Source organism: Lathamus discolor, chromosome 1, assembly GCF_037157495.1.
Source record: "Lathamus discolor isolate bLatDis1 chromosome 1, bLatDis1.hap1, whole genome shotgun sequence".
Classification (NCBI taxonomy): domain Eukaryota; kingdom Metazoa; phylum Chordata; class Aves; order Psittaciformes; family Psittacidae; genus Lathamus; species Lathamus discolor.
This window is the reverse complement of record NC_088884.1, coordinates 52,449,496-52,474,083: the sequence shown is the minus strand read 5'-3', so window position 1 is coordinate 52,474,083 and position 24,588 is coordinate 52,449,496. Positions and strand designations below refer to the sequence as shown.

The 24,588-nt window shown below is 38.6% G+C and overlaps 1 protein-coding gene across 7 annotated transcripts in view; it reads left to right on the top strand.

Moving 5' to 3' along the window:
- LOC136010239 (ankyrin repeat and sterile alpha motif domain-containing protein 1B-like) overlaps positions 1 to 24,588 on the top strand; it is a 443,611-nt gene that overhangs the window by 411,300 nt on the left and 7,723 nt on the right. For 3 of the 7 annotated variants that reach the window (XM_065671149.1, XM_065671120.1, XM_065671111.1), the window contains 6 exons: positions 759 to 833; positions 6,099 to 6,227; positions 9,106 to 9,181; positions 14,268 to 14,275; positions 18,804 to 18,890; positions 23,474 to 23,611. In XM_065671149.1, coding sequence (XP_065527221.1) covers positions 759 to 833; positions 6,099 to 6,227; positions 9,106 to 9,181; positions 14,268 to 14,275; positions 18,804 to 18,890; positions 23,474 to 23,611 — 513 coding nt within the window. The remainder of the gene's footprint in view (positions 1 to 758; positions 834 to 6,098; positions 6,228 to 9,105; positions 9,182 to 14,267; positions 14,276 to 18,803; positions 18,891 to 23,473; positions 23,612 to 24,588) is intronic. The other 4 variants (XM_065671139.1, XM_065671131.1, XM_065671169.1 and 1 more) reach the window with 2 other exon arrangements.

Here is a 24,588-nt window from a genome sequence, read left to right as displayed (position 1 = left end):
GATGAGTGCCCAAACGAAGAAATATGTAAAAGATGCTGGCAAATGCTGTGCTTGCCTAGTTCTGTTGCTTTTGCTAGAGATGCTACAGTATGCTTGTTTGGCTTCGCTGCTACAGACTATCCGTACTATAATGTAGAAGGTAGACTGAAACCTTTCGTTTATACAGCGGGGTCATGGTCAGTGCAAAGGTAATACTAATCTGTATCTCTGTATGCAAAGGAACTGTTGTTGGAAGGAGATGCTGGGCAACTGCTTCACTTAACTGCAAAGCGTTCTTTTCTGGTAATTGCTACAAAGAAAACTTGTTTTTCCTGTTGACCGTATTGCCAAATTTTTCTCTTCCTCTCTCCCTGTGAAAGTCTCCAACAGAGAGAGACTCAGGTCTTAAACCTTAATTGGGATGTTAACTTCAAACTTCTTCCCTGCCAAAACCTGAAAGTAACCAGTATTTCTTCTGCACTCTGCATTTTCTGTTTATGCCTACATAACTTTATCTCTTTATATCACCAGCACTTCTGACTAAATTGTTTTCTTGTACTCACAGTCTGAAACCTCTTCTAAAGTCTCTGAATAAGCTTTGTTTCCTTCCAGTCAGTCCAAAAATATTTTGTCATCAAATAAATAAAAAACTACTTTTAACAGCTGTTTTATTTCCTTCTTTGATATTGTTGCAAGCCTTTTCTTAATTATTCTTGCCTTTTGGCAGTTGCAGTGCATTAATATTTACAAGATGAGATGTAGTTTTCTGTTTATATTAGCAGTCCTCGGTCTGTGAGATCTGGACCAACCAGAATGCAGGATATCCTTTCTCATCGATTCATCAGGTTCATAATGTAAGATACAGTGATAAATGGCTATGTTGTCACTCTATGGATGTACAGTCTGTTGCCGTGGTGTTATCTACGGGTGTCATGTCACTGAAATGACAAAAAAAGTTCGTAACTTGTCCGCCCTCTTTTGGGATTATGTGTGCGTGCATTCATGTATCGTGCCATGTGGCTAGCATATGTTGGCTGTATGGTGTACATACAGGATGAGGGAATTGCCAGCAGCAGTCTTGCTCAGGGGGAGCTTTGACTTCTCTTCACAATTTTTCATTTGCTCACTTTTCAAAAGCGAGAAACTGTGCAAACAGCTCGGTTTGCACAGTTTCACCCCCACAATGTGTTGTGCTGCCCTTTCTGTGTTAACCTATAGGCTTTGCCTAGCTGGGGGACACGCCATGTTTGCAGAGGCACTTTTGGGGAATTAGAGGTAATGCTGATGCTGCTCTGAATTTTCATCGCTTCTGTGACAGTCACATGTGCTGTACACGTGAGAGCAAACCTGGTGATCCGTGCTGCAGCGTGGTAAGGGCGACAGCCTGTCATTCAGCAGAGTATATCAGAGGAACTCTAGATTTCTCCTGTTTTGTGCCATATGACTGCCTCCTTGGAGTATCTCTCTCAGAGAGGGGCCGTTTTGGCTACTGAGCTTTAGAAGCTTTTAAAATGTACGTGCGCCATGAATCTGCTTCCATTATTTCAAAAGCCAAAGATACAAGCAGCTAAAAAAAGTTTCTCTCGCTCTAGGAATTAAAATGTACTCAAATAAAGAGGATTTGGCTCGTCCACAGAACATTTACAATTCTTACAGGGAGAAAATAGAAAATTACTGATTTTTCAGCCAGAAGCGTTGTATCTATGTGTGCTCCAATTTATTGTTGTCATGGTGACTAATGCATGTTACCATAACTAGGCATGAGGCTTTAACAGGTGAAAAGTTAGATGATGTGGTCCTTCTTAAACATTACTATATTCAGCCACTCAAAACCAGGCCTTTCTTTTTCTTTTCTTTCTTTTTTCCTGCAGTATGGAGGGTTTTTGACATTTTTATAAGAAGATGAGGCGGGTGTTAGATTTTATAGAAGTTGATTTGTGATTGCTTCTTTACATATTAAAGGTACCTCTTCATTCTCGTCTTCACTATGAGCCAAATTCTATTGTCAGAGAATGGGATGAGAGAGAAAAATGTACAGCAGTTGTAAAACATTACCTAATAACAATAATACAGTTCTGTAGCTCATTTGACATCAAGCATCTGACCCTTTCTAGAGCACTGAGAAGCGCACATCTGCCCATTTTCAGTGTTATGAAGGACTGCAAGAGCATGAGGTACTGGTTTAAAAGTTGTCACTGTAAAAGAATTGAATCTCTATCACTCTGGCACCTGACGAGACCATTTTGTGCTTGTTAATTCTTTATCTGCAAAATGTGGAGCAAAAAAAATCTTCTTTCTCGAGCTGACTTGAAGTCAAAGAGAGGAAAGGCAGTAGTTAAAGGCATGGGGAGGTTAGAATACTAAAACACGAGCAGCACAGCAAAAGCCACGTGATAAATTGCACAGCTGTCTGATGAGCTGTAAAGTTAGATGAGGAATAAATTATCTCTTGCCTTTCTACTTCATCAGAGAGATAAAAATCTTCATACATATATTGTGTCATAAAAAATACATAAGCTTAAATGTTTGATTATTTCTTAGGATTGCAAATTAAATATTCAAACCAGAAAATCCTTATCCTATCATACCTATTTTTAAAAATCAAATCAAACATCATAGTTAGTTCTGCACAGTAATTTGCGAACATTTCTATACTGCTTTAAAGTGTTTTAGGTGCTTAGGAAGGTCCTGAATCTCAGTATGTCACCCATGAGTTGTACCCAGCAAATTCCTCACATTTAGAATTGCTAGTATTTCATGTTTTTCTACCCCAGACTTGAGACTTGTTGTTCCAAGTCTTCTGTAGGTCAAAGATGTTCCTACTTTGTTTTACCTGAAGTTAATTGCCATCATCACGTCCTAAATCGAGAAATTACAGTATCTGACTTGAGTCAGTCCACCGAGGAACAACTTTTTTGCCTGTAGAAGTTTTTAGGCCCAGATTTATGAAAGTAGTTTGCTCTCTAAATGTTTTCTAAAAGCCTTTTTTCCCCTTAAAAAAAAAAAAAAATTGTGTGGGGAGTACGTAGTAAGAATTAAACTTCTAACCATCTTCATGGATCTGGGTTTTAGAGACTGCTCTGTTCTATCTCAGTCTAAGTAGGTAATGAATACTAGCAATAGTTTGGTAAGAAACGAAAGGAGACCAAAAGCCACTTCTACTGAATATTAAAAAACACTTCTGATACAGTTTAAAAAATTTATGTCTATGTATAACATGTCTTCTTCATCTATCATTATAACCTATACCTATGATGTTTAATTTTACGCAGCATTTCTTAGTAGCTGCTCCCTCTACAAGTCACACTGAAATGCACAAAAGGTCTCTCGGTGCAGAAATCCTATATCTCTGCATTGCCTTAACCCCAGCTGTATTGTGTGTTTAGATCATCCACTTGTATAGCAGCCTCATAAATTCTGTCTTGCCTAATTTAAAAAGAGTAGGTACTAGGATGATTGTATGTATTTATAGAGCAAATACAAACAAATATACAAACACAAACAAATGGTCTCCAAACAGTCCCTCTCTAAGTGACTCATACCCTAGTTTTATTAGCCTAGTGGAAGATTATTTCTCATTTTTTCATGATTATTGCTTCCTAGCTCTTTTATAAAATTGAACCAATATGAGAGGGATCCTCTTTTTACTGCCCTTCATTGACAGAAAGAAACAATGCAGTTCTTCATGCTTTTAATATCTTCCATACAAAAGCAAATCAAACTGTAAAATGATGTACTTGTTTTATTCCTTATGTACCCTGCTTAATTTGTCAGTACTGTCCATTTTCTGCATGCAAGGACAGTCGCCTGCACAGCAGTGCAACAAAAGTGTTTGAAGCACCACTCAGGGTTAGTACTACCCAGAACCACTTGTTCTGTAGAAATTCTAGTCCTACTTATGGCCATCCCCATGTTTCCTTGGTGGAGAGACCAGTGGTTAAAAGATACACTTTTATAGCTCTTCTGTCCTGGAGTTACTCCCGTTCCATCATAATAACCTTTTGCTAAATAGATAGATAGGATATACCTCCTGCTTCCTCACACAGAACATGTAGGAGTGTTTCTTTATTAGGAAAAAAAGGGGCTATATCAAATGGTCTGTTAGCTATGGCCTTGAACAGTTCATGAAAAACAGTAGAGCACACTGTGAGAATGTGTCACGGGTTCAATCCATATTGCAGTCAAATACAAACTCCACTAACAAGGATGCAGATGTTTGCTCATTGTAAAATTATGGAAACCTTATTTTATAAGGAGAGCTGCTACTTAAAGAAATGAACTTTCCACTTCAGATTAAATATGACAGAAGGATAGAAGGTGGTCAGAAGGATTCATTTCTGTGGATACAGAATGCCACAAATTGGAGCAATTGCTTCTGCTGCTTTCCTTTAAAAATTTGAGGTTGAAGTCATATCCGTAGCATATAGGCAACTTAACTAGGTAAGGTAGAAATTACAGTACTGTATATTTTGTAGCTGTGCTAATAGTGCCAACATTAACGGGATTTGACTTGTTTTATGATGTTCCCTTGCTTGAAGTTACCATATTGGCAGGGTAATGTTGATGTTTCCAGATTTATCTCTTGCTTTTCATTGCAGAGTTGTGCAAACGCGTGTCATTTCATTATTTTGTGACACATGAAAATGATGTACTTGTTTTGTTTACTCTGTCCTGATTTAATTAGTGGGATGTGATAGTTTGCCAGACTTTTGAATGTCTTCGATAAGATTTTTTTTTCATGTGGTTTTGATGCTTAATTTCTTTTTGCTTTAAAAGTCTTAACTTCTAGCCATATTCTGTGTGAAATGCTGATGACAATTCCTTGCCAGCTTCAACACATATTTTAGCAACATGGCATGCATAGAAAATACACAGAGATAAGTGCAGGTAAAGAAAGAAGTAGCATGATCCAAATTGAAATAATCAGATAGGACAGGGTAAAAGAGTTTGAGAGAAAACAGGCAGAGGAGGAAGAGGATAAGGAGGGAGAAATCTGATCCCCAAAATACAGATAGGAAGGACAGGGGAATTCAGAGACAGACAGGCACAGATGAGACAGGATAGGGGAGAAGTGGGGCTGGTGGCAAAGGGAAGGAGACTTGGGAAGAGGAGAACTCCATCCACAGGTCATTTTCTCTTAAAGTGAGCTGATGCTGATTTGGCAAGATCCCTGTTGAAGAGAGAGCATGGGCATATGTGAACCAAAAGTAGGAGAGATCGCAGTTAAAAAATAAATAAACAATCTCAAAAAAATATCTTTTTTTGCAAGAGCCTTCAAGATGGAAGGAGTCCCCAAGGGCCCAGTGGTCAGTCCAGGTCCAATAAAGCCATGTCCAGAAATATGCAATGGCAGGCAAGACCCAGACCAGCACAACCATGCTGGGGGTATTCCTGTACCAATGCCTGTGTTGGCTCTTTTTGGAAGGGAGAAGAGTGTCCTGCAAAGGGATTTGGTAAACTGCAGTCCTACCCTTGTTCTCTGAGAGCTTTGAGGAAAGAGGGGAGATGACAGCTCAGGAAGGCAATCAATCACCTGTATCAATGAGAATGATGGATATGGAAGGGCAATGTTAATAACTCTGCAATGAGACATCAGGAGAAGGTGTTCAAAGCAAATATTTGTAAAGAGATTAAAGAATACCTATGTTTGAAGAATGTGCAGTAAGTTTTCAGATCAAAGCAAAGTCTAAGTTACTTAGTCATTTAGTAAGGTTAGTTATCGATTATATGTGCTGGGGTAATGGAACACTTTTTAACAGCATAGAAAAGCTTGTAAAACATGTAGCGGAATTTGTGAATGGCATTTTTGTGCATCTCATTGCTTTCATCCTCATATATGTATTGTAAACAGTTATTTTTAAAGAACGTTTCCAGAGCCTAATGATTTTATTCTTGAAGCAAATAGATTTAATTAAAGCCTCATTAAACACTACAGTAGATGACTTTGGATTATAAATTAAATCATGCAAAATGTTGTAGGAGTTATGTTCCCTTATTTTAGTAACATGGCTCTATGTGTATAAAATAAATTATTATTAATTGAGCACAACAATAGAGGGTTACTGGGTAGTGAATTTTCCTGCAATTTCTCTTATATCTTGAACAACTATGATTTTCAGACAGGAGACTGGGGAGAGCCTTCCATTACCTTGAGACCTCCAAATGAAGCCACAGCATCAACGCCTGTACAATATTGGCAACATCATCCAGAGAAACTCATTTTCCAGTCGTGTGATTATAAAGCATTTGTAAGTGTTGATAAATTTAGTGGTTTGACTTGGGGCTGATATATTAACTGATTTTGATGGGCTGAGTTTTTTTTCATTTGTAATATTTTTTCAGTCACTTTTAATGAGATAAACCACTTTTTCTGAAATAGCGTAATTGTACTAAATGAGAAACAAGAATGCACAGTCCTTTTTGCTATGAATTTTGTGATATATTGCAGTCTGTGTAGCAATAGCCTTAAAGAAATGCTCTATGAATAAGTGGCTAAGTGTCGTAGAAGTGGCAGTGAGAGCTAACACCCCTACTTGTAATCTGTCACAAATCCCTTTCTGTGATTGTCCCTGGATGGTAACTAGCACCTCTGCCTTCCTCAGCAAGTCACAGTCAAGGTCCAGTCCATCTGCTCTCAGTTTTGCTCTCCTCCTGTGAAGCACTTCAAATTGAAAAGGAAACTCAGTGATTTATAGTTCCTTAAATATTTTTCATAGTTCGCAGTAAAATGAACAGGTTTATCTCACGTGTGCCTCTTATCTCATTGCTTGATCCAGCAGTAAATTCACAATCAGATGTAACCTTTTTAGTGGATTGGAAGGCGTGTGGATGACAGAAAAGAAGTTGGGATGACCAGGAATATTCAGGTTACTGGTGATGAAGGAAACACCTTCCTTTCTTAAGGAGCATGTACCAGTGTATTGTCTCAGCTCCCTGAGCTATATTGACCTCAGCTTTAAAGCCCTGGCTTGGAAGTTATAATGAGAGCAGCTTTCATTGTATGTCGCATCACTCAGTTAAACTGCTGGATGCCCCTCTGCCTTGCTCCCACATGCTATGGGTCTTTCAGAAGGAACATTTCCAAAAGCACAGCAAGTCAAAAGAAAGCAAAATTCCTAGAATTCTCAATTTTTCTGATAACTAAATTGGGCAGTATCTCTGTGGTTTGTTTGTCTGTTATACAGTCCACCCTGAGAAGCATTTCTGAATGCTTGCAGCTGAGGCAGGGACTGGAGCTGCCAGTCTCTTCCTGTTGTTCTGCCATGATCTTTTTTGCCCTGGTGCCTGATGAGCTGGTAGCTTTCAAGGAAATACCAATTTGTTGTGCTGTAGTCCATTAAAAAAGAAAATAAAGAAATTGTGTCCTTCCCAGAGAAGACTGAGGCTGCCAAAGGTGGTAGACAGCAGAAACCAGAGAAATATATAGTCCAGTTCAATATGATTTTGTTTAATTTTCTATTTTCAGAGCTTGCTTTAAATTCATTTCTCTTCTCCAAGGGCAATACTAAGCCATCCCATCAAATTAATGCTCAAAGCTCTATTCATGTCACCGCTGGGCCCCCAGCTGGACTTGCAGCTGCTTAGTTTATGAATCTTCATAGGAATGCCCTTCATTCCTTTCTGCTTGTGCTTACCTGGTAGTGTTGGTGTTGCTTACACTTACATTTATGATGTAAGTTTCTCACCATCACCATCAATTACCATGTTGACTGCTGTCTACATTGAAATATTTATGCATTTTCTTGCAGGTGAGAGACCCCTGCAGTACTCAGTGTGAACTGAAGGCTTTAAAGTAAATATCTCAGTTTAGGTCAGGAGACAGGAGATGAACCAGTATACTTTCTGTTTTGTCCCAGCTTGCATTCACCCTCCGCCTGTGGTCTACCTGCCCCGTTCTCACCAGAGGCAGGACTTCTCTTCAGCTCCTGTGTTGCTCAATTGGGATTGAAGACTTGAGAGGAGCCATGGCATTGCACTGCAGTGAGAATGCAAAAAGACATCTCTGTGCCTGGGGAGAAGACAAAGGGTGGCTTGCTGTCCCCTTTCTCCAATTAAGCCAGAGTTGCATGAGACAGAAGTACAGAAACATCCTATTTGCTCAGAGCTATATGAACGTGTGCACATCCATAAATGCACGTGCCTGTAGTATCCTCTAGGAGAAATTGCAGTCATGGCTCTCACACAGCCCTGTTAGCAGTAACAAGACCACCCAAGAACAGCAGGGATGATGCAGCCAGCTCTATCCTGAAGGAGCAGTGCCATTCAGACATGGTGTAGAGAGGCCCTGAGACCTCAGGAATAAATTCAGAGGAGAGAGCCCACTGTCAGGGTGCAGGAGGGCTCAAGCTGTACATGCCAGCAAGTGACAAGAGTGAGGAAGGGACAGGTAGGAAAGCAGATATGTCAGTGAGGCACTCACTACGCCTTGTGTACCCTCAGAGATGAGCAGGCTTCTCAGCCAGCACAGTGGCTTTCTTCAAGCTGAGCCAGGACCAGCACCAGCACCCTGCTGCTTCCTCTCACCCAGCCCTTGCCTCAGATCAGTGAGGCTTCCAAATAATAGTTAAGGGTCAGCCTTTTCTTAGGAAGAAATAATGGCTTAAACTAGTTTTCGTTTCAGATTTATTTCCTGTGTTTGTTGACATCAGGCTCTGCTATTTTGCACATAAATTAGTTACAGATTGAGTACACTAGAGGTTAACATTGCTGCTGCCTTCACATCCATGTGACTGCACACATAGCAATATGAGTTTGGCAGATGGAAGCTAAAAAAAAGCAAATTCTCAATTTTTTACTCAAATGCCTTTTTTTAAGATGGGATCTGTAGTATTTCCTTGTTGTTTGAGTGACTAAGGTGGTAAGCTAGAAGACTTTCAGATATCGTTTCAAATGGCTCCATCTGATTCACTACACTTGTTGCTGTGCATTCCTGTTTCATAGGTTGATTAACACACTGGTTTAAATGATTCATCAGAGAAATGCAGAAATGCAGAGTAAAAAAAAAAATTCTATAGCAATATATTAATTTGCTGCTACTGCTGTGATTTTTAGGCATTTTTAGTGCATTTGTGCAGATGTTTGTTTGTTCTGGAATTCTAAAGTGAGTTTAATGGATTTTTATCTTAGTATTTAGGTTCTATGCTGGTAAAAGAGTTAAGAGGCACAGAGTCAACACAGGATGCCTGTGCAAAGATGAGGGTAAGTTAGTAAACCTACTCTTTTCTTTATCATCATAATATTAAATACTGTCAACTTGTGATTACATGTACTGTGCCCTTTTAGCTTTATAATGTTCTGTTGCCCATTTGTTTCTTATTGCCCTTGCATTTACTTTGGTGTTCAGTAGGAAGTCTCCTCTGCCTTTTATCAAGTAGTACCAAAATTGAAAGGCAGATTTTTATCTTCTATTTTTATTTTTATTTTGCATTTTGTATGTAAGGAGAAAACCCTACAGTGTGCATTATGTTGAATCTTAAAGTGTGTTTCCACACACTTTAAATGTGCCCATATCATACTGCTTTTACAAAAGTATTTGTAGCTCACATATGATAACAACATTGAATTTATTATGTGAAAATATGTACTAGTAAATATATTAGTATGTTACCAATGCTATTGTTTTTTACATATGGTCTACTCCTACAGTCACGTAATCCTATGGATGCTTTTACTCATATGAGTATTCCCACTAATTATGAGTTACTTACATGCTTATTTATTGAAGGATGAAAAGAGATCTAATTCAGTTTCACCTGATAGTGGAAAGCATTTAGGTTTCCTTCAAACTGGTAAGAAGATGTTTTTCTATGGCTCTGGTTCATAGAAAATTCCAATGAGGCTTAGTCTGTCTCCACGAAACATACTGCTGGTGTAAACTCAGAACAAGCCACAGGCCAGCTATACAATTTACTCCCAACTGTAGCTGTAATGAGAATGCACCTGTTCATGGAGACGGTGAACATATTATGGTCTGTCATGATTAATTAATGAAGAATATAATTGTTTGGTAATCTACCAAATGTGTAAAATTACATAGATGAATCAGTGAAATTCTTTCTTCTATGGATCATAAATCTTTTATGCAAGATGCCTCTGAGCGTTAGACATAGCATTCAGATCAATTAGAAAGCTGAAAGATGTGTAAAATTCATACAATCAGACAGCCATTTCCTACTGGTTACATATCTGCAGCATACAGACTTTTGTATAAGCTGTTCTAGCTAAAGGCCGGCTGTAATTCACACTTACTAGGTTGCCTGAGATCTGTAGCTTTTCAGTCAATTACATGCTAATCATTCCTCACCTGGACTTAAACTCCTTTGAAAAAAGTCCCAACAACTTGACACAGAAGGTGCTACAGTCACATATGTGTGTTCTGGGGCATTAATTGAGGCTGCAAGCACACCACCTTCCAATCCAGTTTTCAAACTGTCAGCCTTAGCAGTTCAATTTTTCAGGCATTTGCCTATGCAGATCTTAGGGCAGAATTTGACACTACAGTAGCATATGACAGCTTCAGTAAGTTTTCTGACTGAACTAGGAAGCTTAACATCAAAAAAGTCTAAATAATGTATAGCCATTTTAAGATATTTTTAAAGCTATACATTTGGCAAATTTATATTCTATACCTGAAGAAATAAGTGTTTGAAAACAAATTTAAAAGACATGTTTTTCTGTAAAACTAATGGAGTTGCATAGTAATCTGTAGTGCTGTACATATACAGTGATAGGATTTATATACATTTATGTTTTACATTCTCTTTTGAAACCGTTGTGCTGTAAGAATGTTTATTTTCTGGTTTGAGGGGGGTTTATTGCAAAGAGGTTTGAATAAAACAGGTTTTTAATCAGGATTTCATCTATTCTTTCTATGTAGTCATTTTAGTCATATTCCTATTCAAGTCAGAAACAAAAAACATTGACTTAATGGGAGCAGATTATTATTTTAACATAAGTTTTCCCACGAGAAAAATGTATCTTTTTCCAAAACTCTCTCCATATGGTTGTGTTCTGAAATTTGGTGTGTACGAATTGGGAGTTCAGGTTGTCCTAAGTAATCCTGAAGTTTTCCTGTGATGTGCTTAACATTTAAGTACCAGTGGGTTGTCATCGAAAATGTGGCTTCTTTTATAGTTGCATTTTACTTTAAATGTGCTGAAAGAGACATTTCACACAATGAAAAAAGGCAAAAACCAGCTATATTATTTGGCTGCTTCTCAGGTACTGAATCTTGTCCACTTGTCCAGTATCTTTAGAGATGGTAAAATTTTTACATAGAGGTCGTAAGATTTTCACATAGGGTTGTACTAACGTGATAGAACATTTTTTGATTTTAGTATTTTACCTGGTTTTCCATTTATGTATTTCAAATCCATAGCATGGTGCAATCTGAAACGTTGGGAGTATGTCGCATATAACCTTGTACCATGTTCAGATTTTTTAATCTTTCTGGAGCCAGCCACATAACAGTTTTTAAGGAGAAGGTATTAAAATTAGGTACCTAAGTTTTCTGTCAATGTGGCTTTAGCTTCTCCATCTTTAACCTAATGCTGCTCAAAAAAGGGTTTCTATTCACTGGATGCCTTCCAGTCAACATATGCACAAGGACAAAAGAAGTCTATCAGTGAAAAAAAGTATCTTGATATTCCCTAATCATTCATAGATACAGAGAAACAACAAAACAACATATTTGCTGACTGCAGATCCCTCATTGTTAGTTGTAGAAGCTTCCTGTGCTTTCAGTTACTGCAATTGATGGTTTCGGTTCTCAAGGGAAGTGTCATGTGGATACCCCTCACGTCTCTCCACAGCGGGGCTTACAGCAGCTTCCTTATCTTACAACTTAAGAGTGAAGGGAGATCCTAAATCTCCTATAATGAAAAAAATAAAAAATAAAAAGGAAACAAAAAACCCACCAAACCTGGGAAGTTCTGTCTTAATAACTCTTCTTGGCTATCCACTCTGCTTCTCAGCATTGTGCAGCAGTGTGCTCCAGCAGGACAGATGATGAATTTGTTTGGAGAAAATCATGCCGATGCAATAGATTGAGCTCAGCAAGGTGGTCAAGGTTATACATTCTTTTCGTTCCCACCCAAATTACAGATTTTTGCAGCCATCCAAAATTACGGATGTTTGGCAGGAACTGTGTCTATTAGAAGGATCATACTTTGGTTTTCCATTCACATATTTGTGCTCCAAAGATGGATTTATATTTTATGGTTTCCTATTTGTTTCCAGCTATTTTCTCTCACAAACTCCCTCCACAGTTAACAGCAGTGTCTCCTTATCTCTGTTCCCACCTGCTGTAAACTGACTTTTGCTACTTGGAGATTAAATCTTCTTGTCCTGGCCGGTATAGATCTATTAATTATGTTTGAGAGATACCTTCAGAAACTTAAGAGCTTTCAACTTTCTCAGCATGGAATAGGAAATATTACAAGTTTTGTTTCAGTCAGATTACTACCTTCACTTCAAATCACCATAGGAACACAAACTGAAAATAAAATATGTTTACATCAAAATAAAGAAAAAGAAAGTTTAATTGGAGCTAGAAAGAGACTTATTCGCTACAGTCGACTCCATCTGGCATTTACACATCTGAATGTCTTGACCAGGTATGAAGGGGACAGTTTTATACTTACTGGCATGAGTGCAGCAGCAAGGTGGACTCTTTCCTTGCAGTAATATTAAATCACTAATGTTGCTTATACCAATTGCACAGTCTGAACCAATCAGATATATACTGCGGCAGTAGGGGACATAGGTTTTGCTCTTGGAGCCTGACACCTTCCCCAATATTATGTATCTTTCTTAAAGGTTTTCTTGTTAGAATAAAGGTTCTTACATTTCAAGTCAAAGTTCGGGGAAACCAGGAACATAATTCTATTCACAAAGCAGGTGTTTAAATATCTTGCTGACTTAAGACTGAAAGTTGGAATTGTTACAAAATCTGCAGATAAAGCAGAGGTGACCCCTTCACTGAAAATAGGCAGGGTCTGAGGCTTTCATTCCTCATTTCTTCTTATATAAAGAAGGATGACCTGGATATAGATGTCAGTCTCCCTGTTTCTGCTAATACCTTTCTACTTTTCAATCTCCATTTAGTTTCTCCCCCCAGAAGTAGAAGTGTCCTGCTCAAGTACTTTATTTGAGAATTCAGATTCTTCAGTCTCTGTTCTCATGGGACTTGTAGCTCTGTCTCACTCATGTGGCCTGTGCTTCTGGGGAGCCAGCAGTGGAACAGGCACATGGATATTTTTCAAAAGGAAAAGAGAACTGGTAGGACATCTAGAAGATGTTCAGTCCTTATGCACACCCACATCATGCCATCCATGTTCTTCAGAGGATTGCATGGCCTTGAGCTCTGTGGCTAAAAGGAATCCAAGGTGCAGGAGGGATGTGCTGCCCTTTCAGCAGCAGATAAGTGCAAACAGATATGGCAAAAGCAAAAAACTCCTTTCTCAAGTAGATGAGTTGCAGGTGTATCCCCAGTGCAATGCTTATGTTTATGATGTAGCTTGGAGGCATTCACTAATTGTAGGGAAGTAAACAGTCTTGTACCACAGGGGCTACAGATGCTATCTTATTCCGAGAGGTATTATGTCAGTGATGCATTTTTAAGACTTTAGGACTGAGAGAAGTTTGTAGGTGTTACAAGTCAGATTTCAAAAATGGCTTCAAAACTAACTGGTCAAATGTGAATTTTGATTTTTTATTTCAATTTCATTTCATGCGTGCTCTTGTCAGAGTGATTCACTCAAACAGAACTGTTTAATGAGGCTTCATAAGCTTTAAATAAATAACAGACTTATGGGCAGATAATAGTAGGTGACAGCAATATGTATTTTGAAACGTGCATTCTGATGCTATTTAGAATTAATAGTTGCTACCAGTATGGGAAATAGTTGCTACCAGTGGATTCCAGTACATAATTGAATAGAAAAATTACCAGTTACAGTCTTCAGGTAGCTATTAAAAAACAATGTTGGACAGAATTAGTGATTAATTTGCAAAGGTAAAAAAGCCGAGATGAAAACTTAAGATATTAAAGGCTTATAAACTTGTACCCAGAAGTTATGTATGGAATTGGTAGTGACTTGGCATACTTGGATAATGTTTTTTTACTGTGTATTTGCAAGATCAAGTATAATCATGTATTCAGTAAAACCTAAAAATTAACATGGGTTCATTTTTGGCAGTGTTATGAAAGCTGAGTAGTCCAGTTCTAAATGTATATATAAGTACATGAAGGTGGTCAGCGTGGTAAAGTAGTGCAACAATATGTCAAGTATGTCAAGTGAATGCGTGAGCATCTTACTTGGACACCATGCTATGTGTGCTCCTGAATTTCTTATTCAGCTGCTTCGTATGTGTGTCTGCACTGTGTTTTGTACACTAGAGGAGTATTTAAAAGTGTTGGATTAATGCTCTGAGTTCTGCACAGAGCAAGGTATTGCAGTACAATCTTGTCTTGAGAGGTTTAAAAGCCCTTTAGAGTTGTATTTACATATATTTGCTTTTTAAAAATAAAAATAAAGCTAGTTTATATTGCTTTATTCATAGAACAAAGTCCTCTGCTTCTTAAGCTATTGTTGATTACCTTGATTTGTTAGGCACACTGGCTGGGTGGATCTCAAATTAGTTGGATTTTAGTTTGTATTCTAAATAAGTTCGGCACAGCCTTTAACTCAAAATCAAAATACAGGTGGAAATGCTTTACCCACTTAAGACAATTTGTAGTACTATACTGTTTAGAGTCTGCTTGCAAGTGGGGTGGGATTTTTCAGTGAAACTAAATTGCTAAAGATGATGAGAAGCAAGCACTTGCTCTCTGGCACCATTGTGCTCTTGCATACCTTTAGGCTAGTTTCAAAAGGAGGAATTGGGAGCAGCCCTGTCCAATGCTATTCAGGGTTTTGACACTGTCCTACCTAATGGTAGCAGTGGGTTTAGATGCAGACTCAGAAGGGAATTAAATCCAGGCTTTTATTGTAAAAGCAAGCGCTGTAATAACTAGACAATTACACAGCAGAAGCCTTTCACCTCCTTCTGCTGGATAGATCTCCATTCTGGGTGCTGAGGAGATGAAGCAGCTTCATCGCAGCAGCTGTATTAAAGTACAGGCGAGCCTGCTATTCCTGTTGTTCTTTATTCTGTAGAAGAAGAGGCTCTGTCTTTGGAGTGGGATCTGGGAAGTTGAACATAAGTCACATTGGATTTAGGATGGTGATGCTTTCTTCCATCTTCCTGTGTCTGAAGTCAAGCCTGCTTTGTGGTTCTTCAGTTACACAGGGCCTACTTTCACGTAGTCATCTACCTGTCTTGTAGGAAGTGTTTCAGAAGCAGGACCACAGCTTAGTCTCTCTGGCATTGCACTGTGCAGCATTATAACTCCTCACTGCAGGAGCATTGTACCTGAAGAGACAGGGCATGCACATCTGTCCTTGTGTAGGCACTGGCAACGAGCCTAGAGTATGCTTGCTGTTCAACCAAATGATTCTCTTAAAGAAGTGTCTTAAAACAAAGAGACAAAGTTATGGTCACAAATTATGGAGTTCATAGGAACTATGACCAGTTCCACGCTAGTGAGCACTTGCCCAAAGACAGGGCCCTGTCACTATGATTGCTTCTACATGAAATAAAATCTAATTCTGCTACTATGGTATGAACATGCCTTGGAGCATTAGACCATATGTCAGCATGCACATGACATTCAATGCCAGCCTTCAACTGTGGCTCCTATGACTTTGGCTCAAGTCCACATGCTTCCCATAGAGGCACCAGATGGACAAGAATGTTTTGTCATCTCACCATGTCCTCACGGAATTGATATGGTGGCTAGGACCCGAAAAGCCCATGGAAAGGGAATACTGACTCCTGTGTCCCACCTTCTTCTCAGATTCTGGTCACAGGCACAGGCAGAGATGCCCACTTGGCCTGCACAGAGGTGTGAAATGTCTGACCATACTTCATCTCAGCGTCCTAGAATTTAGAGCCAAAGCACTTACAGTGCCTGAGCAAATGGTTTTCATATTGTATCTCTGAAAACTCACATTACACGTTCTGGCAGCCACCTCCTCTTTTAAGAAGAAAAGAACAACAAGCGAATAGGATGAGCTCACCATGACAACTCAGAACTGTTCAAGTCTGGAAACTGCTTGGAAATAATAATTATATGGTGGACTTCAGTTACTGTATCACTGAGAATTGAGCAGGGGGAATAGAGCTGTTTGTTTTTCATAACAACACTGTCATTATAACAAAGGATGTTATTGCACTGCCCGACTGTTTGTTGCAGTGGGGGTACAAGTGCAGAATTGTTTCCTAAAATCGTGTTTCCACACTGGACTACAGTCTTCCAGAACACCTTTGCACAAATCCTGGGGTTTGTATGGTTTGCCAGCTGATAAGGGACATTGCTCTTTACCAGCTGGCTTAATAAATTACAAATGTCCATCAGTCTCTGATTCATTTCCGAATTTGCCAGGTAAAATTTGATAGTATCTTGATGAGCTATTTCACTCAGATACAGTCTTCTAGCCGTTCACAACCTCGATTAAATACTAAAGATCAGGTCTGCTCTAGATAAATCCAGGTGAATGTGGAGCTGACAAGGAAGATGATTAAATTACAAACCTTCTGGTCTAGAGGAAAGAGGACTCCCAGATGGTCAGTACAATGTGGCCTTGCAACAGGAAGCTTCACCTTTATGGCAAATGGAAGATAGAGCAAATTAGACCAAAAAGCTATAATAAATTAACTTAGTAGCCCTGTTTGTATAGCGTGTTGGAGGAGAAGAGGAATTTTGCTGCTAGGGAGGCAAGGAAGAAGATAATTACAATAATCAAAATAGGACACAAAGAGCTCCTGAGTGTAGCTGTCGGGATAGAAAGAAAGGACAAAAGTTGGATGATTGCTGGGTTGCCAGATGATTAAAGTGATGTTGACATATTTGTGAATATTTTGTCTGGTTATGAGCATATGCGGGGTATATTGCTTGTTATTCTGATAGATGTATGTACTGCAGCTTCTGTAGAGTCACTGTCGTGCTTTCTGTGCATTGAATTTTGTGAAAAGGCTCATTTAAGATCTATTATAGACACACACACACACACACACACAGAGGTATGTACTTGCTCTGCTTTTGGCAGGGATACCATTTCTTCTTCCACGCAGTTCAGAGTCATGCAAATCAGATTAGTGTCTTCCTTCAGATTTTGTTAAGAGTCTTCAGGATGTTTTACTATTTAAGCTTTCGTTTTTTGAACAGTGCCTAGTGTCCTGGGTGAAAGAAGCTTTCTCTGGGATAAACTGACACTTCTTGTCTTGAGTCACTTGTTATTTGATCCTGAGAGATGCAACAGTCCTCTCTATTGCAGGGGTGCGTGGGGCTCTCCTTGAAACATTAATTAGAGGTTTTAGCCTTCATGGCATGGACACTAATTGCAGAATGTAGCTGGATCTGTAGCTTTGAATTTTATGCTGGCAAAATCAGAGTCTCATTTGATTCTGGAAGGAACAAGAGCTGATAAGGGGACTTGATTACAGGGTTTTTTCCTTTAGGCTTTTGTTTGTTTTGCTCTCTAATGTTGGCATCACCTGTTTTTCAAACTTTATTTTTTTCTCAGAAACAGTCTGTGTTTTTAAGCTTGTATCTGTGCTGTTTCCTTTTCCTTGAAGAATACAAACCCTCCGCTGCTCATTTTGTTCAGCTGCTCTAATGATCTTTCGGGGTGCCAGTTCTAGACCTTTCAGTGAGTTTACACTCTCGTTCTGCGGGCCGATATTTATTCATATTTAGCTGTAACTGACCTCACAGTTTCCTCTCAAGAAAATGTTTGATTGACCTCTGTGATTGTCTGCAGATACTCCCATGAGTGAGTGCTCTTTGAATGTTACCTATTTTATTTATCTACAGTAGTTTTGTACAGAATATCTGGTCAATACCCTCCACCTTAAAAGAATTCAAATCAGCTGTAAACTATTATGTCCATATTTGTTTTGTTGGTTGGTTGGTTTTGGGGTTAGTTTAGTAAATTTGCTCTGTAAACTAATCAACAGATTTTTCTGCAGAGAACTTAAATCTATCCTAAATATTTGCCCAGTCTGCTCAGCAGGAAATATCGTTGCTGTGTGCATCATGTTGATGGCACACAGAAATAGATAAGCATAAAATTAAAAATAGCCATATAGGAAGACATGAACTGTAGGTAGGAGAACCTGGCAATGGGGGAATGCAGAGTAAGCCTCAGTGCTAATTCATGGATAAAGCAGCAGTAGCAGCTGCACTCAAGAAACTGCAGACAGACAGCCATGACAGGATACAGTGTTGGGACAGATTGACTGGCAGGGATATCTTGTGTCACAAATACAACTGCAAGAAGGCAAGAGAGTGAAATATTTCTAAATGACAAGTAATTGCAGCAAAGAAACAGTACTGCGAGAAGTACCTCAGTATTTTTTTTTTACATCTAGGAAAAGCAGGAAAAGGAGAGGTGAGGCAGGGATGATCTTAAACAGACGCATTTTGGGAAACCCCTGATTGCATTACTGGTCTTTTTAAGCCTGGCAAATTTATTTCATTCTCTTCCCGTTGTGCTAGGGAAAATGAGAATTTTTACCATCCTTGCAATAAACTGTAAAGATCTTAGTCTTGTAACTCCAAAGCAGCTATTTCAAAAGCCCAGAGCATAGCCAGCTCAAGAAACAGTCAAATATTTTGATAAGCACCTTTTGTTTAACTTCCTTATTTTGACAGAAGAAGAGAAAGAGCACTGGTCTTGCAATGCAACACAACTCTAACAACATCTTCATTTTGATTCCAGAAGTCTACAGAACAAATGAAGAAAGTACCAACCATTGTCTTGTCTGTCTCTTACAAGGGAGTCAAATTTATTGATGCAACAAATAAGGTATGTGTAATTATTCAATATTGGCTTCTATTTCTCTCAAATAGGAATACGAGACTGGCTCTCTGAGAGCACCAGTACGGAGAGTGAACAGAGTTGCACTTTGTGTTTTCCTCTTTTTCATCTTCTTCCTGAAATGGATATAATGTCATTGTCATTCTCCAGAAACTCAGTCTGGAGGACGAGTGAGGCAGCTTTAATGGCTCATTTGATGAACAGTGTCCAACTTTCTGCCATTAAAATGCAAGCTTATCACAAAAGACATTTGGCAGTGAGCCTCTGTTGAATCCTTTATCATATTCTTCCCTATACACTTCATTAAATATACAGAAAATATATGCATATTTGTTCAATAATATAATTGGGGGAGGGGAGAAGGGGGAGAAAAGATGCCTCGATGAAGAGTGAAGATGCAGAGTTTTCTACAGGGCCAACCATTGTAAAAATAAGAAACATGGGCCTTGAATGTTCAAGTGTCAGAGCCTCTCTGAGAGCTGTCTTCCTGGTACTAGCCAATTGTGACCCCCTGAACTGCAGCAGCTTCTTAACGGTTGTTATTCCATATTTTTTTCATCTTCCTGTGTGGCAGTGCCCCTGTGCTTTGGTTCTTACATTTTAAAATACATCCAGCATCGTTTAAAAATGAAAAAAGGGAGAAATTGAGAGGTCAGAGAACTCAATGGGTTATTGCTTAGCCAAAGTAAAATGTACAAGCTCTGTATACAGGTGTAAAGTAATGCCTGAATTTCTCTTCTTTGGATGTCTAAAATGGCAAGAAAATGCAATCCGTGCTGATGCTTGCATGTGAATAGAAGAAAAATTACCTTTTCTATTATGTGACTAAAACTCACTAAAAGCAATATGAAAAGTAAATCTGACAACCCAGCTACCTGACCAGGTTAATAATGTATATAACTGCTTTGTGTTGCTGAACATTTAGACCACATGATACATCTAATCCAGTATCCATCCAGCTTGCCAAATAAGTCAATTTTTAAAGGTATTTAACTAGAACTGAGTTTTAAGTGACGGAACAAAAGCAGATTTTTGAACTTCTGGTAGAGTTTGGAAGCCGTACCTAGGGTTAGAAGATGGCATGAAAGAAAAAGAGAGGTGAAATCACTATTATGTCAGGTATTGGTGTATTTGCTAGAGCAGAGAGGCCAGGGATTCCTGTCAGCTCCTTTTTCTTCCATTGATTCAAAACTGAGCTTCTACAGCCCTCATTTCCTTTATGTTCTCTGATGTGCAGGGCACAAATCAGGACATTGTAATGCTGTTAACTCTAACTTGAATAAGGCTGTTTTCAGCTCTTAAATCTCTGTGGTATAAAGGATGTAACTTCAGAGTCCATAGCTTTAAAAAAGAATACATCAGGAGAACAAAAGGAACTTCCAGTATCTCTTTGCACAGTGCATATAGTCTTATATAAGATGGAAACTTGAAAGCAGTTTGGCAAATTGCATTAGCTTTAGACCAGTCCCACTGAAATCCTATGCCTAATAGTGCAATAGATGTATTTGATGGAGATAAATAATGCCACAGTGTTTTTTCTCAAGTGGTAGATTGCTTTCTCTCCAGTTCAAAATCTGCACTGCCTTTCCCTTCTGTAAAAACCAGGTAATAGCCTGCAACTCTCCCGGAAGCATTGTTATCATCCTTGTCCACAGTGTGCTGTACCCAATTCCTTCAAGACCCAAAACAGATTAGCACTAAGGTGAGATCCTATTCAGACTTGTACCGCTTCCATATGAGCTTACAGTTGACAGCGCTGGGCACCACTTAGCAATAAATGCATACTTTTTAATGACAAAAAATAGCTAGCAATTATGTGCTTGAAAACTCAGCTCTCATGGCTGTTCATCCTTTTCCTTTCTGCCACCAAGCTAAGACTTTATATTCTGAGTCGTAGCAGGCAAAGCCTCAGGTGACAAAGGGGCCCTGACCTCATTCCACGACAGCTATTTCAGTGGCGCCTTGAAGCTTGGCATGACACCACTCTGACATGACACCATTTCTTTGCAAGTGAGGCCAGAAAGAAATTGCTGCTTAGGAAAAAGCAGACTTACAGAATTTTCTTATGGGTCACAGCTAACCCTAACTTCTGGGTGATTCCTGCCAGGAGGGACATTGGCTGACACAAGATAGGCAAGCAAAAGCAAGGCTGCTTAGCAAAACACTGATCTCTCCAAGGTATTTCCTTGGCAGAACCAGACTCGACTTTCAGCTTCCCTGCTTTTCGAGAAGCGCCTGAGGTTTCTCTTGCCAAACTGAGTGACAATTTTTAGAACGACGGCTGTACAGTGACAGTCAATGCCTGAGGAGTGTTCCCAGAACAGTGAGCTGGTTCACAGCCTTGTAAATTCCACAGAGTAAGACTGTGGGTCTACTGGAGTAATGACCCTAGGAAACAATAAGTGTATGCACTGAAGACATGTTTAGATTTGAAAGGAGATCATAGAGGGTATCCTATAAAAGCTAGGGAAAAGCTCAGTTTCACTACTCATTTTCATCCAGAAGATTTAGTTTAGGTATACTTTATTTTATTCACAACAAACTTGATTTGGGTGTGTTTCCAAACTCCACTTGGTTTAAAGTGAAAACATTAAAATAATCTCCAAGAGTTTTGACTCAAGTGCAAAGCCCTGTATCAATCCCAGGTCACTTAGGAAAAATTTCAGCATAGCATAGCAGAGCTCCATTCACATACACTGCATAAATTCAAGTGGTTACTTTGTGGCTCATGATTTGGCATAAATACTTAAAGTGATTTTAAGACTTTCCAAGCTTTAATTATTTCTGCTTTCTAAACTACAGTGTTCCCAATACAACATCAGTGACTGTATTATAGCTATATCTATGGTTATCTAAATCCCTGGGCTTGGTTTAAGTGTAATTCGCATCAAAATCTTTATTCAGGGTAAAAGTTATCAATTTGAGAACAAAGAAAATAAAATGCTTAACGTAACATAAAAAGCCAGTGATTGTTAAGCAGAGATTATACGTGTCATTATAAATTAGCATATATTGAAACATAAGTACTCTTTTTGTCATTTCATTGAATAATGCATTAAACAGAAATAATCAAGTATGTTGCAACAATTTAAGATTAAGAGGATTATTTCATTTCCTCAGTAACAGTTTCCTTGTCTTTTTTTTTTTTCTGTAATTTGAAATTTGGAATGCTTTTTATTAAGATTTTTCCTAAGGCATGTTTTCCTTAAGTAGATATATTGATGTCTTTTCAAAACCTTGACTCCTATATGCAAGGGGGAAAGTTGCCACTTAGCAAATGAAAGAAGATATGGCAAAGCATCTTAACTGACTTAGTTTTATACATTTCCTGTTCCTTATAATTTAAAAAAATAAAAGAGAAAGAGAGAGAGAGAGGAGGAGGCAAGAAAGTGGGAAAGAAAAGAGAGGGGTGAGGGAGAGCCAGAGATTGTTTTAACTTGGACAGATGCCACTAAGGCAGCAGCAAACAGTGGCTCTGGGAGGGACTGGGACATGACATATGTCACATGTTCTGTGGTGCGATAGCGATGTCGTGCTGCAGGAGTCTTGTTCATTTTGGGGTTTTGTGGAAAAGCTACAGCCAGCAGGGCCACAATTCAGAAAAGCTCATATAAACTGAGTGCTAAGTAAATTCATACCCAGTGAATCATTCTGTTTAAGTAAGTCATTTGAAATGGGTGTGTTGCTGAAGCAAGGCCTAATCATAAGCCACTCTGCAGTATCTTCTTCTCTGGCTTCATGGTTCCTTTGGCCTGCACACAGTAATTACATATGAGCAATTTATGTAATGAATATTCATAATTTTCTCCAAAGCTTTAAGACAGCTTTTTTTTTATTTCATCGGACAGACATGCCCACCTGTATCTCAGTAGTGTGCTATAGCTTACATTGGCTGTTGCAAGTAGTGTTGCTCGGTGCATGAATGGTTTAATTTTTCTACATCTTTCTTGCAGGATGCTGTTGGCAGTAAGTGGAGAAAAGTTGCCAGATCCTTTCTGTAGTTGTCTTTTTACTAAGCAGAAACCTTTTGAGAGCTCAGGGTTTCAATTATGTAAATCTTTGGTGGTTTTCTCTCTTGGAAAAGTACAGCTGAAATTTGTCAAACAACATGTGCAAAAACTGGGATATTGAGCCTGCTGGGTTTCACCAGATTCTGTCTGCCAGTGGACTGAAACAGTGTCATAGAGTGATCATTAGACAGAAAACCAGCATCATCATAAGATGCTCATATAGTGCTTTGAAACTGCTTTTACAGTGGTGTGCCAGGAAAGATGTCTCTTTGTCAGAGGATCCTGAATAAACTGCATGAAACTCAACCAGATTCATAGGGAGACTGTAGAATGTAATTGTTTTCTACCAGATTACTGCAATTCTGGATATCATTGGAGAGAGTCAAAATTCCAATGATCTATGTAAGATCACACATGGGATGTGTTAAATCTCTTCTTACTAAGAAACTTTTGAAATACTTAAGTAAAGTAGTCGAACATAAATGTAAATCTAAACCCGCACCTTTTACAACTCTTTTAAATTTAATTCCTACATTGATTGAAAATATTTTTTTTAAACAGAATATTATTGCTGAGCATGAAATCCGTAACATTTCCTGTGCTGCACAAGACCCTGAAGACCTTTCTACATTTGCGTACATCACTAAAGACTTGAAGACTAATCACCACTACTGCCATGTATTCACTGCGTTTGATGTGGTCAGTTTATAGAAGATACTTCATTTAATAATTCTTTGTAATAGTATTTTAATTCTATTGAAACATTTTCAGGTATATGGGGGTTAATGGAAGTTGTCATTCATTTACCACATGAAAAAGCTTATCTACTATGGGATAGTAAAAAGACATTTCTGGAGAAGTGAAAATATTTTCTTTGATGTTGTCTCATTTCCCATCTGAAATAACTCACCTCTGTAATCTCAGCTGTTGACTGTAAACTTGGCAAGTAGCATTTCATACATCTTTACTTAAAGTTCTAACCTAAGCTGTAGCCTTCCAAGAAATTTGTAACAAGCAGGTTTGGCCATTTATTCTTATAATCTGAGTGCAAATTCTTATATCTGGGTGCAAACCAAATGAAGAAATCAGAATGTGCATTATATACAGTATTCAGTCTTGCTAACAGGTAGGTTCAAGAACTAGCTTGCATTATGTTTGCAGGCCGTCACGTGCTTTTAACTGCATTGTACTCCTGGTGGTGGTAACACCCCACCTTCACAAAACAGACGTGGGCTGCTTTTTTGGAACAGAGCTGAGATGTTACCACTGTGACTCCTTCAGATTTCTTATCTTGCTGTACTGAGTTTTAGTGTTTCAGTGTTAAGCTGGATCAGTCCCCAAAACTCAAAACGTCTCTCTAAATATTGTTTAGACTTCTTGACAATATATTGGAGGAACTGTAAGACTGAAGCTTCCTCTGCAAATGTATAGAGAATGTATGACAAGTTTTCTGTCTGCTTTAACCAGAGAACCAAAATACTTACAGATCTGACAGATACCACACAAGTAGCTGATTACATATCTCAACATTTCCTAGGAATAGGAAATTACCCCACTGAAACATTTGAAGCACCTGTGATAACAGAGATCTGTGTATTCGCCTTTCTGTGTTCTTGTGTAAGTTTACCCCTGTCACTATCAACAGATTATTTGTCGTTATTATTATAGGGTCCCTC